Source organism: Trachypithecus francoisi, unplaced genomic scaffold, assembly GCF_009764315.1.
Source record: "Trachypithecus francoisi isolate TF-2019V2 unplaced genomic scaffold, Tfra_2.0 Contig01714, whole genome shotgun sequence".
NCBI classification, from domain to species: Eukaryota; Metazoa; Chordata; class Mammalia; order Primates; family Cercopithecidae; genus Trachypithecus; species Trachypithecus francoisi.
Window position 1 is genome coordinate 190,257 of NW_022681451.1, and position 14,837 is coordinate 205,093.

At 52.9% G+C, this 14,837-nt stretch overlaps 1 protein-coding gene across 6 annotated transcripts in view; it reads left to right on the plus strand.

Annotated features, from left to right (window-relative positions):
* IL3RA (interleukin 3 receptor subunit alpha) overlaps positions 1-14,837 on the plus strand; it is a 42,157-nt gene that overhangs the window by 24,096 nt on the left and 3,224 nt on the right. For 4 of the 6 annotated variants that reach the window (XM_033199308.1, XM_033199297.1, XM_033199290.1 and 1 more), the window contains 6 exons: positions 578-710; positions 798-982; positions 3,690-3,805; positions 6,173-6,199; positions 9,386-9,500; positions 14,245-14,350. In XM_033199308.1, the coding sequence (XP_033055199.1) occupies positions 578-710; positions 798-982; positions 3,690-3,805; positions 6,173-6,199; positions 9,386-9,500; positions 14,245-14,350 (682 nt within the window). Of the gene's footprint in view, positions 1-577; positions 711-797; positions 983-3,689; positions 3,806-6,172; positions 6,200-9,385; positions 9,501-12,701; positions 12,932-13,126; positions 14,351-14,837 lie in introns of those variants that run through there. The other 2 variants (XM_033199318.1, XR_004434262.1) reach the window with 2 other exon arrangements.

Here is a 14,837-nt window from a genome sequence, read left to right on the forward strand (position 1 = left end):
GGTGTTGCTGTGTTACCTAAGCTGGTCTCAAACTCCTAGGCTCAACTGATCCTCCCACTTCAGCCTCCCAAGTAGCTGGGATGACAGGCACCTGCCACCACACCCGGCTAAATTTTTGTATTTTTAGTAGAGACGGGGTTTCACCATGTTGGCCAGGATGGTCTCGAACTCCCAACCTTAGGTGATCCACCCACCTCGGCCTCCCAAAGTGCTGGGATGACATGCATGAGCCACCGCGCCCGGCTTTTTTTTTTTTTTGAGACAAAATCTCACTCTGTCACCCAGGCTGGAGTGCAGTGGTGAGATCTTGGCTCCATGCAACCTCTGCCTCCCAGGTTCAAGAAATTCTCCTACCTCAGTCTCCCTAGTAGCTGGGATCACAGGGGCCCAACATCACACCTGGCTCATTTTTTTATATTTTTATTAGAGACAGGGTTTCTCCATGTTGGCCAGGCTGGTCTCGAACTCCTGACCTCAGGTGATCCACCCGCCTCAGCCTCCCAAAGTGCTGGGGTGACAGGTGTGAGCCACCGTACCTGGTCCCGATTCGAGTTTTCTTTTACGTTTGTGAACCCAGGTGGGACGCCTCGGGCGGGCGCGGAGAATCTGACCTGCTGGGTTCATGATGTGGATTTCTTGAGCTGCAGCTGGGCGGTAGGCCCGGCGGCCCCCGCTGACGTCCAGTACGACCTGTACTTGAACAATCCCAAGTAGGTGTGCCCGTGGGCAGGCCGGGCTGTCCCCGGTGCAGGGGCCTTCGGGTCACGGTTGTCCCGCAACCTTACCGCTTACCGCAGCAGCCACGCACAGCACGAGTGTCTTCGCTACAACACGGATGCTCGGGGAACACGGATTGGCTGTCGTTTTGATGACATCGCTCGACTCTCCAGCGGTTCTCAAAGTTCCCACATCCTGGTGAGGGGCAGGAGCGCAGCCTTCAGTATCCCCTGCACCGATCAGTTTGTCTTCTTTTCACAGATCGGTGAGTAGCCCACGACGTTCCCTCCCACCCTCAGCTCTGCGAGGCCACATCCCACGGACCGGGTGGCCCCACCCGTCGACGTTGGCCTCTCGCATTTCCAGAGGCTGGACGTTGGAGGTCAGGGTGCTGGCTGGCTGGGCTCATAGCGAGGTCTCTTCCCGGCTTGGAGAGGGTCATCTTCTCACGATGTCTTCATATGGTAGAGAGAGAGAGAGATGAAGTTCTGCGGTCTCTTGTTAGAAGGGGACTGACACCGTCATGGGTCCCGTCACGGGTCATAGGGTCCCTCATCATGGGTTCCATCATGGGTCATGGGAGCCCTCCCAGCATGGGTGATAGAATCCCTCATCATGGGTCATGGGAGCTCCCACCATGGGTTCCATCATGAGTCATAGAATCCCCCATCATGGGTCATAGGATCCCTCATCATGGGTTCCATCGTGGGTCATAGGATCCCTCATCATGGGTCCCATCGTGGTCTAGGATCCCTCATCATGGGTCCCATCGTGGTCTAGGATCCCTCATCATGGGTCCCATCGTGGTCATAGGATCCCTCATCATGGGTCCATCGTGGTCATAGGATCCCTCATCATGGGTCCCATCATGGGTCATAGGATCCCTCATCATGGGTCCGATCGTGGTCATAGGATCCCTCATCATGGGTCCCATCGTGGTCATAGGATCCCTCATCATGGGTCCCATCCTGGGTCATAGGATCCCTCATCATGGGTCCCATCGTGTGGTCATAGGATCCCTCATCATGGGTCCCATCGTGGTCATAGGATCCCTCATCATGGGTCCCATCGTGGTCATAGGATCCCTCATCATGGGTCCCATCGTGGTCATAGGATCCCTCATCATGGGTCCCATCGTGGTCATAGGATCCCTCATCATGGGTCCCATCCTGGGTCATAGGATCCCTCCTCATGGGTCATAGGATCCCGTTACAGGTCCCATCATGGGTCATAGGATCCCTCATCATGGGTTCCCGTCATGGGTCATAGGATCCCTTATGGGTCCTATCATGAGTCATGGGACCCCCCAACCATGGGTCATGGGAGCCCCCATCATGGGTCATGGGTCATGGGAGTCCCCATCATGGGTTCCATCATGAGTCATGGGACCCCTCCATCATAGCGGTCCACCCTCATAACTTCAACCCACCCCAGTCACCTCCCAAAGGCCCCACCTTCTAATACTGTCCAACCAGGGCTTAGGGCTTCAACATAGGAATCTGGGACAGGAGGACACACACTTTCCGTCCACAACATCCGAGCTCCGGGCCACCTCCCAGGTGGTGAGAATGTCGATATGCCCAGAGCTGACGTGCCCTGACCCCACGGGGAGAGGGTGCTTGGATGCTTTGGAAGAGGAGGGGGACATGAGGAAGAGGAGGAGAAGGACAAGGAGAAGAGAAGGGAGGAGAGGAAGAACATGAGTAGGGGGAGGAGGAAGAGAAGGAGGGAAAGAGGGAACAGAGGAAAAGGAAGGGGAGGAGGTGGAGATGGGGAAGGAAGGAGGAGGGTGGAGGTGGAGGGAGAAGGAGGGGAGAGGATGGAGGAAGGAGAGCAGGAGGGGGAGGGATGAGGAGGGGGCAGAAGGAGTGGGAGGAGAGGAGGAGAAGGAGGAAGAGAATGGGCAGGGGAGGAGGAGGAGGGTGGAGTGGGAGAAGGGAAGAGAGGAGGGAGGAGGGAGAAGGAGGGAAGAGGATGGAGGAAGGGGAGCAGGAGGGGGAGGAAAAAGGAGGAGGGGCAGAAGGAATAAGGAGCAGGAGGAGAGGAGGAAGAAAAAGAGGAGGAGGAGGAGGAGGAGAATGGGCAGGGGAGGAGGAGGAGAAAGGAGAGGGGAAGAGGAGGGTGACAAGGAGAATGGGGAGGAGAGAGAGAAGGGGTAGAGAAACGGGGGAGAGGAAGAGGAGGAGTGCAGGGGGAGGAGGGGAGGGAAGGGGAGAAAGAACAGGAGGGGAGGAGGAGGGGGAGAAGGAGGGCGGGGCCAGGGCTGGACTTCCTTCCAGGGGCCCAGGGGAGACCCAGACAGACAGCCGGAGACACAGGGCTGCGCCGGCCTGAGAACGTGGAAGTGCTGGGGTTCCCTGCAAGCGGAGGATGCCCTGGGCCACTGGGAGTGGCGGGACATCCCCTCAGGGGGCTGAGGTGGGGGTGGGGGGAGGAGAGAAGCCGGGAACTGGAAGCTCCAGGAGGATGTGTACCGGCCAAAGTGTAGGGGTCTCCGGAGGGCCCATCCTGAATGCTGCGGAGAGGGGCCCTCAAGGCTCCAGTGGGCTGTAGGCGGGCAGAGGGGGCATGGGGAGTGGGGGTGGGCGCTGGGCAGGGGTGGGGAGTGTGGGCCAGGCTGCCCAGCGGGGCTGAGCCCAGAGATGGAGGGGGCAGGGACAAAGACGAGCAGCTGCCAGTCCTCAGATAAAGCTGAATACCTGGTACTTCAGTGAACAAAAGGGTGGTTCTGAAGGCTGCTCCCGGGAGAGTGGGGCTCCCAGGAGGCAATCCTCAGGAGGGTCACCTCCCCCAGCGGCCCCCACACGGCTCAGTCCTGTGTCTCTGCCCGTGGGATGTCTTTGTTCTCTCTTCCTTCCTGGAAGCGTGCTTTTCTCTCCCCATCTCGACAGGCACAGGAGGTGTAATGTGAAGTGTCTCTAGAAAAACAAAAAGCCTTGATTTACTCCTGAAAGTGTTTATCTCGTTGCTAGAGAGATTAACGCCGCCCCACATGACTGCAGAGTGTAATAAGACACATTCCTTCATGCAGTGGAAAATGAGAAGTCATTTCAATCGCAAATTTCGCTATGAGCTTCGGATCCAAAAGGTACATTTTCACCCTCCTCCCTCCACCCCCGCTGTGGACATCCCTGATTTGGGGGGAAGTTGCACTCTGGGGCCTTGGAACGGGCAAAAAAATCTCCGATAATGCCACAGAACGCACGGATCATTAAAAAAAAAAAAAAAAGAAAGAAAGAAAGAAAAAGAAAAAAGGCCGGGCTCGGTGGCTCGCACCTGTCATCCCAGCACTTTGGGAGGCCAAGGCGGGAGGATCACGAGGTCAGGAGATCGAGACCATCCTGGCTAACACGGTGAAACCCCGTCTCTACTAAAAATACACACACACACACACACACAAAATTAGCTGGGTGTGCCAGAGTGCTCTTGTAATCCCAGCTACTGGGGAGGCTGAGGCAGGAGAATCGCTTGAACCCAGGAGGCGGAGGTTGCAGTGAGCTGAGATTGCACCACTGCACTGCAGCCTGGGAGACAGAGACAGACTCTGTCTCAAAAAAAAAAAGAACAAAAAAAGTTTCAGACCGTATGCGGTCTATTGTTTTTTATTTCTATCATTTTTATTGCTGTGCGGTTCTTTTTATTTTTTTCTTGAACTTTCTGTTTTGTTTTTTAGTGATCTACAGACTCAGTGCAAGTTTCTCAAATAGTTTTGATCCACGGTTCGTTGGATCGCACCTGTAACACTTGTGGATACAGGGGCCCAGTTGAACATAAGTATTTATTGATTTATTCATTTTTTTGAGATACAGTCTGGCTCTGTAGCCCAGGCTGGAGTGCAGTGGCGTGATCTCGGCTCACTGCAACCTCTGCCTCCCGGGTTCGAGTGATTCTCCTGCCTCAGCCTGCCGAGTAGCTGGGATTACAGGCACCCACCACCACACCCAGCTTATTTTTTTGTATTTTTAGTAGGAACGGAGTTTCACCATGTTGGCCAGGCTGGTCTCAAACTCCTGACATCAGGTGTTCCACCTGCCTTAGCCTCCCAAAGTGCTGGGATTACAGGTATGAGCCTCTGGGCCCAGCCTATGTGTTATATTTAGTATTTTATTTTATTTATTTCATTTCATTTCATTATTTCTTATTTTATTTTATTTTGTATTTTACCTTATTTTATTTTATTTTATTTTATTGATGGAGTCTTGCTCTGTTGCCCAAACTGCTGGGATTACAGGTGTGAGCCTCCAGGCCCAGCCTATGTGTTATATTTAGTTATTCATTTTTATTTATTTATTTAGAGATGGAGTCTTGCTCTGTCGCCCAAGATCGTGCAGTGGCACGATCTCAGCTCACTGTAACCTCTGCCTCCTGGGTTCAAGCAATTCTCGCTTCAGTCTCCTGAGTAGCTGGGATGACAATGCCTGCCACCGCGCCTGGCTAATTTTTTTTTGTATTTTTTAGCAGAGACGGGGTTTCACTATCTTGGCCCGGCTGGTCTTGAACTCCTAATCTCATGATCCACCCGTCTCAGCCTCCCAAAGGGCTGGGATTACAGGTGTGAGGCACCGAGCCCGGCCATATATTTATTATTTATGCTCAAATACTAATTATTTCATACGCAGTTTTTCTGTAAGTCTCTATCTGCTCAAAAACATTAGGTCTATGAATTTCTTTTATATTTCCAAGTATTTTTGAGCCAATTTGTTTGGTTTTTTTTTTAAGAAAATAAATACAGCACAGACTTCTTTCTTTCACTGATAAGGGAGCAGGCGTAGCTGCAGCCAGAGGCGGAGTCCTAGCTAGTCTGGTGCTGCACCTCCCCTAGTTTGTTGGCCTGGCATAGGCTGTCTGTGGCCACCCCCGGGTGCATCCGGAAGCAGTCTGAGAGGACAGTGGGTGTTGTTTGTCCACAGGCCTCACGAAGCCCCCTCCCACCAAAGTCTTGCCACAAGGGCTTGTACACCATAAGAAACCTTTTGGGCCGGGCGCGGTGGCTCACGCCTGTCATCCCAGCACTTCGGAAGGCTGAGGCAGGCAGATCATGAGGTCAAGAGATCAAGACCAGCCTGGCCAACATGGTGAAACTTCGTTTCCACTAAAAGTACAAAAAATTAGCCAGGTGTGGTGGCGGGCGCCTGTAGCCCCAGCTACTCGGGAGGCTGAGGCAGGAGAATGGCGTAAACCCGGGAGGCGGAGCTTACAGTGAGCCGAGATCGCGCCACTGCACTCCAGCCTGGGTGACAGAGCAAGACTCCGTCTCATAAATAAATAAATACATAGCACCTTTTGGTCAGGTGCTATGTACCCCTACTGCTTTTGCCCCCACTGCTGCCCCAAGGCCTTCCCAGAGCCCACACTGTCTTGCTGGTTTTCCTGGAGAGAGAAATTTGAGTTTGGGAGGAGGAGGCTGTCAGGGAGGCTCCAGACACTCAAAAGATTGTTTGCTTTTGTCTTGCAGAGAATGCAGCCTGTAAGAACAGAACAGGTGAGTGTTCCCTACCCCCAGACGCTGTACTTGACATTGCAAAGGGAGAGTTTTATTATTAATAATATTATTATTATATTATATAAATATTATATTAATAATAATTATCAATTATTTTTTATTAAAATCATTTTTATTTTAATAAAAATCATTTTTATAAAAATTATTTTTATTTAAAATAATTATTAATACTATTAATTTAAATATTTTATAATATACTACTTGTTACAATATATATATTACATATAATACATGTATTAGATAACACACAACATATAATATATATGCTATATATTACATATATGTCATATATGATATATAGTATATATTATATATGTGATATATAGTATATATGTGATATATAACATATATTTATTTTTGAGATGGAGTTTTGCTCTGTCACCATATATAATATATAACATAATATATATTATATATTTATATTATATATAATTATTATATATAAAATTATATTATATATTATATGTAATTATAATTATATATTTTATAATTAATATATATTTTTATAATACATATTTTTATAATATATAATGTTTAATATATTATACATATATATATCTATATATAAATTGAATATATAATAATATATAATTATACAATATTATTATAATATTAGTCACTGTTCAGTGGCTTTCATTTGACAGGCTCTGAGTGTCCATAATATATAATGTTTAATATATATACATAATTATATATATCTATATATAAATTGAATATATAATAATATATAATTATACAATATTATAATAATATTATTAGTCACTGTTCAGTGGCTTTCATTTGACAGGCTCTGAGTGTCCATAATATATAATGTTAATATATTATACATAATTATATATATATATATATAAATTGAATATATAATAATATATAATTATACAATATTATAATAATATTATTAGTCACTGTTCAGTGGCTTTCATTTGACAGGCTCTGAGTGTCACCCTTACTCTGCAATGTTGCAAAATTGGGATATTGCCCATCCCCAAATTGAGGGATGGGAAAAGGCAGCATCAGGGATGACCCCTCCCGAGGTGTGACAGCCAGATGCTGTGGCTGGCCAGGCGCTGTCCAAACGAGGTCCACCCATTTGTCCCAAATTCCTTACCCTGGGCCAGGCAGCCCCAGTCCAGCAGGGACGAGCTACCAAACCACAGCTAATTTTGTATGTTTAGTAAAGACAGGGTTTCACCTTGTTGCTCAGGCTGACCTCGAACTCCTGACCTGAGGTGATCCGCCCGCCTCAGCCTCCTAAAGCGCTGGGATGACAGGCGTGAGCCACCGTGCCCAGCCGTGTCTCCTCTTCTTATAAGGACATTGGTCGTAGAATATAGGGCCCGCCCTCACCCAAAATGACATCATCTCAGTTTGCATCTTCATGACATCTGCCATGAACAACTATCGGATGAAGTATCCCCAGGCTGGAGGTCAGTGGCACATTCACGGTTCACTGCAACCTCTGCCTCCTGAGCTCAAGGGATCCTCCTGCCTCAGTTTCCTGAGTACCTGAGACTACAGACGTTTGCCACCATGTCAGTTCATTTAAAAAAACTCTGGGGCCGGGTGCGGTGGCTCACGCCGGTCATCCCAGCACCTTGGGAGGCCGAGGCGGGCGGATCACGAGGTCAGATTGAGACCAACTTGGCTAACACGGTGAAACCCCGTTTCTACTAAAAACACAAAAAATTAGCCGGGCGTGGTGGTGGGCGCCTGTAGTCCCAGCTACTCTGGAGGCTGAGGCAGGAGAATGGCGTGAACCCGCGAGGTGGAGCTTGGAGTGAGCCAAGATCACGCCACTGCACTCCAGCCAGGGCGACAGAGCAAGACTCCGTCTCTAAAGTAAAATAAAATAAAATAAAATAAAATAAAATAAACAAAATAAAATAAAATAAAATAAAATAAAATAAAATATAAAATATAAATAATATAAATAAAATAAAATAAAAAATAAAATAAATAAAATAAAAAATACTAAATGAAATGAAATATAAAATGAAATACAAAATACAAAAAATAAAATATATAAAATATAAAATATATAAAATAAAATAAATAAAATAGAATAAAATAAAATATTTTTGGCTGGGCGTGGTGGTTCACGCCAGTAATCCCAGCACTTTGGGAGGCTGAGGAGGGGGTGGATCACCTGAGGTCGGGAGTTTGAGACCAGCCTGACCAACATGGAGAAAGCTCATCTCTACTAAAAATACAAAATTAGCCGGGCGTGGTGGTGTGCACCTGTAATCCCAGCTACTCGGGAGGTTGAGGCTGGAGAATCACTTTAATCTGGGAGGCGGAGGTTGCAGTGAGCTGAATTTGTGCCACTGCACTCCAGCCTGGGTGACAAAAGCGAAACTCCATCTCAAAAAAAAAAAAAAAAAATTATTTGTAGAGATGGGGTCTTGTTTTGTTGCCCAGGCTGGTCTCAAACTCCTAGGCTCAAGGTATCCTCCCACCTCAGCCTCCCTAGTAGCTGGGACCAAAGGCATGTGTCACCATGTCTGGTCATTTTCACATTTCTTTTTTTCTCGGTAAAGATAGGGTCTTGCTATGTTGCCCAGGCTGGTGTCAAACTCCGGGGCTTAAACAGTTCTCCCACCTCAGCCTACAAAAGTGCTGTGGTGAGAGGCATGAACCATAGCGCCCAGCCTCTCTTTTCTTCTTTCTTTTCCTTTTTTTCCTTTCTCTCTTTTCTCTTTCCCTCCCTCCCTCCGTCCCTTCCTGTCTCTCTCCTTTCCTTTTCTTCCCTCCCTCCCTTTCTTTCCTTTCTTTTTTTCTTTTCTTTTCTTTCTTTCTCTCTCTTTCTTTCCTTTCTTTCTTTCTCTCTCTCTGTCTCTCTCTCTCTTTTCTTATTTTGACACACAGTCTCTGTTACCCAGGCTGCAGTGCAGTGGTGTGATCTCACCTCACTGCAACCTGTACCTCCCGGGTTCAAGTGATTCTCCTGCCTCAGCCTCCGGAGTAGCTGGGATGACAGATGCCCGACACCACACCTCGCTAATTTTTGTATTTTTAGTAGAGACGGGGTTTCACCCTGTTGGCCAGGCTGGTCTCGAACTCCTGACCTCAGGGATCCACCTGCCTCGGCCTCCCAAAGTGCTGAGGTGACAGGCGTGAGCCACCACACCCAGACCCTTTCCTTCTTTATTTTCTTTTAAACCACAGGTCAGAGACACAACCTCCTTCCAGCTACCCAATCCTGGAACATACACAGTGCAAATAAGAGCCCGGGAAACAGTGTATGAATTCTTGAGTGCCTGGAGCACCCCCCAACGCTTCGGTGAGTGGGGAGAACGGGGTGAGCGGGGCGTGCCCCTCCTGTCCCTCTCACGGGTGACTGGAAGCCAGGTGCGCCATCCTGGATCACGGAAACACAGGCCACCCCCCGCCCGCCTGCCTACGGGTCACCAGTTCTTCCTTGTTTCTTGTTCTGCCTGCAAAGGACAGCAGATTCACTCCCCCCATTTCTGTGACCTCCAAAAGGAGCCTGAACCTGATGGTGACCTCACACCCTGCTCTTATGCACGAGAAGAGACGTGGAGGGAAAACAAGGTCATCCCACTGACAGACACCCCCTGGGCCTTGGAATAAGACCGAGGCGGGCGGATCACGAGGTCAGGAGATCGAGACCATCCTGGCTAACACGGTGAAACCCCGTTTCTACTAAAAAATGCAACAAATAAGCCAGGTGTAGGGGCGGGTGCCTGTCGTCCCAGCTACTCGGGAGGCTGAGGCAGGAGAATGACATGAACCCAGGAGGCGGAGGTTGCAGTGAGCCGAGATCGCACCACCGCACTCCAGCCTGGGCGACAGAGTGAGTCTCCGTCTCAAAAAAAAAAAAAAAAGAACAGGAGTTTATTCTCTTTTGGCCCTGGAGACCTGAAGTCTCAGATCCATGTGTAGGCAGGGCCGCGTTCCCTGCAGAGACTCCGGGGGAGGATCCTTCCTGCCTGTCCCAGCTCCTGGGGGCTCCAGGCGTCCCTGGGCTTGCAGCGGAATCACTCCAGTCTCTGCCTCCGTCTCCACGTGGCCTTCTCCTCTGTGTCTGTATCCCCTCCTCTGTCTCTTAGAAGGACACCTCTCATTGAATTTGAATTTACAGCGCATCCCAATTCAGGATGCTCTCATTTCAAGATCCTTACGTTCTTACATTTGCAGAAACGCTGTTTCCAAATATAAAATCCCATTCACTGGTTCTGCGGGGTAGGACATAAACGTATGTTTTGGGGTCACCATTCAACCCATCCCAGTTGTATCCAGGTTCCTTCTGGAGGCTCTAGGGGAGGCTCCTTCCTGCCTCTCCCAGCTCCTGGGGGCTCCAGGCGTCCCTGGGCTTGTGGCCGCATCACTCCAGTCTCTGCCTCCGTCTCCACGTGGCCTGCTCCTCTTCTGTCTCTTGAGAGGACACCTGCCATTGGATTTAGGGCCCATCCTATTCCAGTATGATCTCAAGACCCTTAAGGACATCTGCAAAGACCATCCACGGGATGGTGCGTGTCTGCGTTCCAATCCTGTCCTCTCGCGCACATCACTCCTGTCGGATGAGGGCCGGCCCTCATGACCTCGTCTTTACTTGAATGCATCTGCAAAGGCCCCACGTGATGGCATAAACTGTGTTCCCTCAACATTCACGTGTTGAAGCTTTGATCCCCCAGAACCTCAGAATGTGACTTTGTTCGGAGTTGGGGTCTATAAAGCGGTGACTGAGGTAAACTGAGGTCACTAGGGAGGGCTGTAATCCAAGAGGACTGCGGTGCTTATAAGAAGAGATGAGGACACAGACACACACAGAGGGACGAGCCTGTGAGGACACAGGGAGAAGACGGCGTCTCCAAGCCCAGGAGAGAGGCCTCAGGAGGGACCAGCCCCGCCCATGCCATGTCTTGATCTTGGACCTCCAGCCTCCAGGACTGTGGGAGAATCAATTCCTTTTTAATTTTCTTTTCTTTTTTTTGTCTGAGACGGAGTCTCAGTCTCTCGCCCAGGCTGGAGTGCAGTGGGAGGATCTCAGCTCACTGCAACCTCCGCCTCCCAGGTTCACAGGTTTCTCCTGCCTCAGTCTCCTGAGTAGCTGGGACTACAGGCGCCCGCCACCACGTCCGGCTAATATTTGTATTTTTAGTAGAGACCAGGTTTAACCATATTGACCAAGCTGGTCTTGAACTCCCGAACTCAGGTGATCCACCCACCTCGCCTCCCCAAGTGCTGGGATGACAGGCGTGACCCACCGTGCCCGGCCAAATTCCTTTTCTTCTGAAGCCACCAGGCTGTTGGACTTTTTAATGGCAGTCCCAGCAAGCAGATCCACCCTCGTTCCAAATCAGGTTATCATCATAGGTTCTGGGGGTGAGGTCATAGATGTATCTATTTTTTTTTTTTTTTTGGAGAGAGTGTCTCTCTAGTGCCCAGACTGGAGGGCAGTGCTGCGATCACGGCTGGCTGCAGCCTCACCTTCCTGGACTCAAGCAATCCTCTCGGGAGGCTGAGTCAGGAGAATCGTTTGAACCCGGGAGGCAGAGGTTGCAGTGAGCCGAGATCGCGCCACAGCACTCCAGAGTGAGACTCTGTCTCAAAAAAAGAAAAAGAAAAAAAAAAAAAAACAGGCCGGGCGCGGTGGCTCACGCCTGTCATCCCAGCACTTGGGGAGGCCGAGGCGGGGGGGATCACTTGAGGTCACGAGTTCAAGACCAGCCTGGCCAAGAGGATGAAACCCCGTCTCTATGAGAAATACAAAAATTAGCTGGACGTGGTGGCAGGTGCCTGTAGTCCCAGCTACTGGGGAGGCAGAGGCAGGAGGAGAATCGCTTGAACCCGGGAGACGGAGGTTGCAGTGAGCTGCGATCAGATTGCAGCACTGCACTGCAGCCTGGCAACGGAGCGAAACTCCTGAAAAAAAAAAAAAAGGAAAAATATGAATACACACAAAATACACACGTAACCCACACACACACTCCGTGATACACAGAAAATCGAGTTCCAAGCACGCACGCCAGTGGTGCCTCAGCTTCCCTTCCGTGCTGACCGCACCCAAAGCACCTGCCAGGCTGCTAGGCCCAGGGGAAGCCCCCGGCGCTCCCCGTGTCCCCAGCACCAGACAGATGCGGATCCATGGTGGCTTTTCAACTCCCTCAGGCTTCCGGGCTGGGGCTGGGAGGCCCGGATGTCGCTCCGGGTCCCGGGACTCAGGGTTCCGGGCTGGGGCTGGGACGCCCGGATATGGCTCCGGGTTCCGGGACTCGGGGTTCTAGGATGGGAGGCCCCGATGTCGCCCCGGGTCCCGGGACGCAGGGTTCCGGGCTGGGGCTGGGACGCCCGGATATGGCTCCGGGTTCCGGGACTCGGGGTTCTAGGATGGGAGGCCCCGATGTCGCCCCGGGTCCCGGGACGCAGGCTTCCGGGCTGGGGCTGGGAGGCCCGGATGTCGCTCCGGGTTCCGGGACTCAGAGTTGTAGGATGAGAGGCCCGGATGTCGCTCCGGTTCCCGGACGCAGGGTTCAGGGATGGGAGGCCCGGATGTCGCTCCGGGTTCCGGGACTCAGGGTTCTAGGATGGGAGGCCCGGATGTCGCTCCGGGTCGCGGGACGCAGGGTTCCGGGCTGGGAGGCCCGGATGTCGCTCCGGGTCCCGGGACGCAGGGTTCCGGGCTGGGGCTGGGAGGCCCGGATGTCGCTCCGGGTCCCGGGACGCAGGGTTCCGGCCTGGGGCTGGGAGGCCCGGATGTCGCTCCGGGTTCCGGGACTCTGAGTTGTAGGATGAGAGGCCCGGATGTCGCTCCGGGTCCCGGGACGCAGGGTTCAGGGATGGGAGGCCCGGATGTCGCTCCGGGTTCCGGGACTCAGGGTTCTAGGATGGGAGGCCCGGATGTCGCTCCGGTCCCGGGACGCAGGTTCCGGCTGGGGCTGGGAGGCCCGGATGTCGCTCCGGGTCCCGGGACGCAGGGTTCCGGGCTGGGGCTGGGAGGCCCGGATGTCGCTCCGGGTCCCGGGACGCAGGGTTCCGGGCTGGGGCTGGGAGGCCCGGATGTCGCTCCGGGTCCCGGGACGCAGGGTTCTAGGATGGGAGGCCCGGATTTCGCTCCGGGTACCGGGACGCAGGGTTCCGGGCTGGGGCTGGAAGGCCCAGATGTCGCTCCGGGTCACGGGATTCAGGGTTCCGGGCTGGGGATGGAAGGCCTGGATGTCGCTCTGGGTTCGGGGCTGGGGCTGGGAGGCCCAGATGTCCCTGCTTGTCCCGGGATGCAGGGTTCCGGGCTGGGGCTGGAGGACCGGGATGTCCCTCCGGGTCCCGGGACGCAGGGTTCTGGGCTGGGGCTGGGAGGCCCGGATGTCCCTGCTTGTCCCGGGATGCAGGGTTCCGGGCTGGGGCTGGAGGACCCGGATGTCCCTCCGGGTCCCGGGACGCAGGGTTCTGGGCTGGGGCTGGGAGGCCCGGATGTCCCTCCTTGTCCCGGAATGCAGGGTTCTGGGATGGGGTTGGGAGGCTCGGATGTCGCTCCGGGTTCGGGGCTGAGGCTGGGAGGCCCAGATGTCCCTGCTTGTCCCCGGATGCAGGGTTCCGGGCTGGGGCTGGGAGGCCCGGATGTCCCTCCTTGTCCCGGGATGCAGGATTCTGGGATGGGGTTGGGAGGTCCGGATGTCGCTCCGGGTCCCGGGACGCAGGGTTCCGGGCTGGGCCTGGGAGGCCCAGATGTCCCTGCTTGACCCGGGACGCAGGGTTCCGGGCTGGGGCTGGGAGGCCCGGATGTCCCTCCTTGTCCCGGGACGCAGGATTCCGGGCTGGGGTTGGAGGACCCGGATGTCCCTCCGGGTTCCGGGCTGGGAGGCCCGGATGTCCCTGCTTGTCCTGGGACGCAGGTGGCCCGCAGGGGGTCATGGTTCCTGTGCAGGTGGCAGTACTGGGTGTCCCCCCGGACGCTACCCCATGTGGCAGCCACCTCTGTGCTTCCCAGGGCCGTGGGGAGAGCCCACCGTCCATGACCCCCCAGGGCCGGCCCGGTCCGTGACCCTCGCGCCCTTTCCCCCTAGAGTGCGACCCGGAGGAGGGCGCGAGCTCGCGTGCCTGGCGGACGTCGCTGCTGATCGCGCTGGGGACGCTGCTGGCCTTGCTCTGTGTCTTCCTCCTCTGCAGAAGGTGAGCCCTCGGGGCCGCCACGGGTGTCCCTTGTTTCCGGTGCGACCCTGAAAGTTATTCACAGAACCGTCCTGAGCATCATGAGAAGCGTTTTTGCAACCGAGTCTCGCTCTTGTGGCCCAGGCTGGGGTGCCATGGCGCGATCTCGGCTCAGTGCAGCCTCCGCCTCCCGGGTTCAAGCGATCCTCCTGCCTCAGCCTCCCCAGTAGCTGGGATGACAGGCGCCCAGCAACACACTCAGCTAATTTTTGCAGTTTCATTAGCGATGGGGTTTTGCCATGTTGACCAGGCTGGTCTCGAATTCCTGGACTCAGGTGATCCACCCGCCTCAGCCTCCCAAGGCGTCAGGCATCTCGCCCAGCCTGTGTTGTTATTGTTATTATTGTTATTATTTTTTGAGTCTTGCTCTGTCACCAGGCTGCAGTGCAATGGCACAATCTCGGCTCACTGCAGCCTCCACCTCCCGGGTTCAAGCGATCCTCCTGCC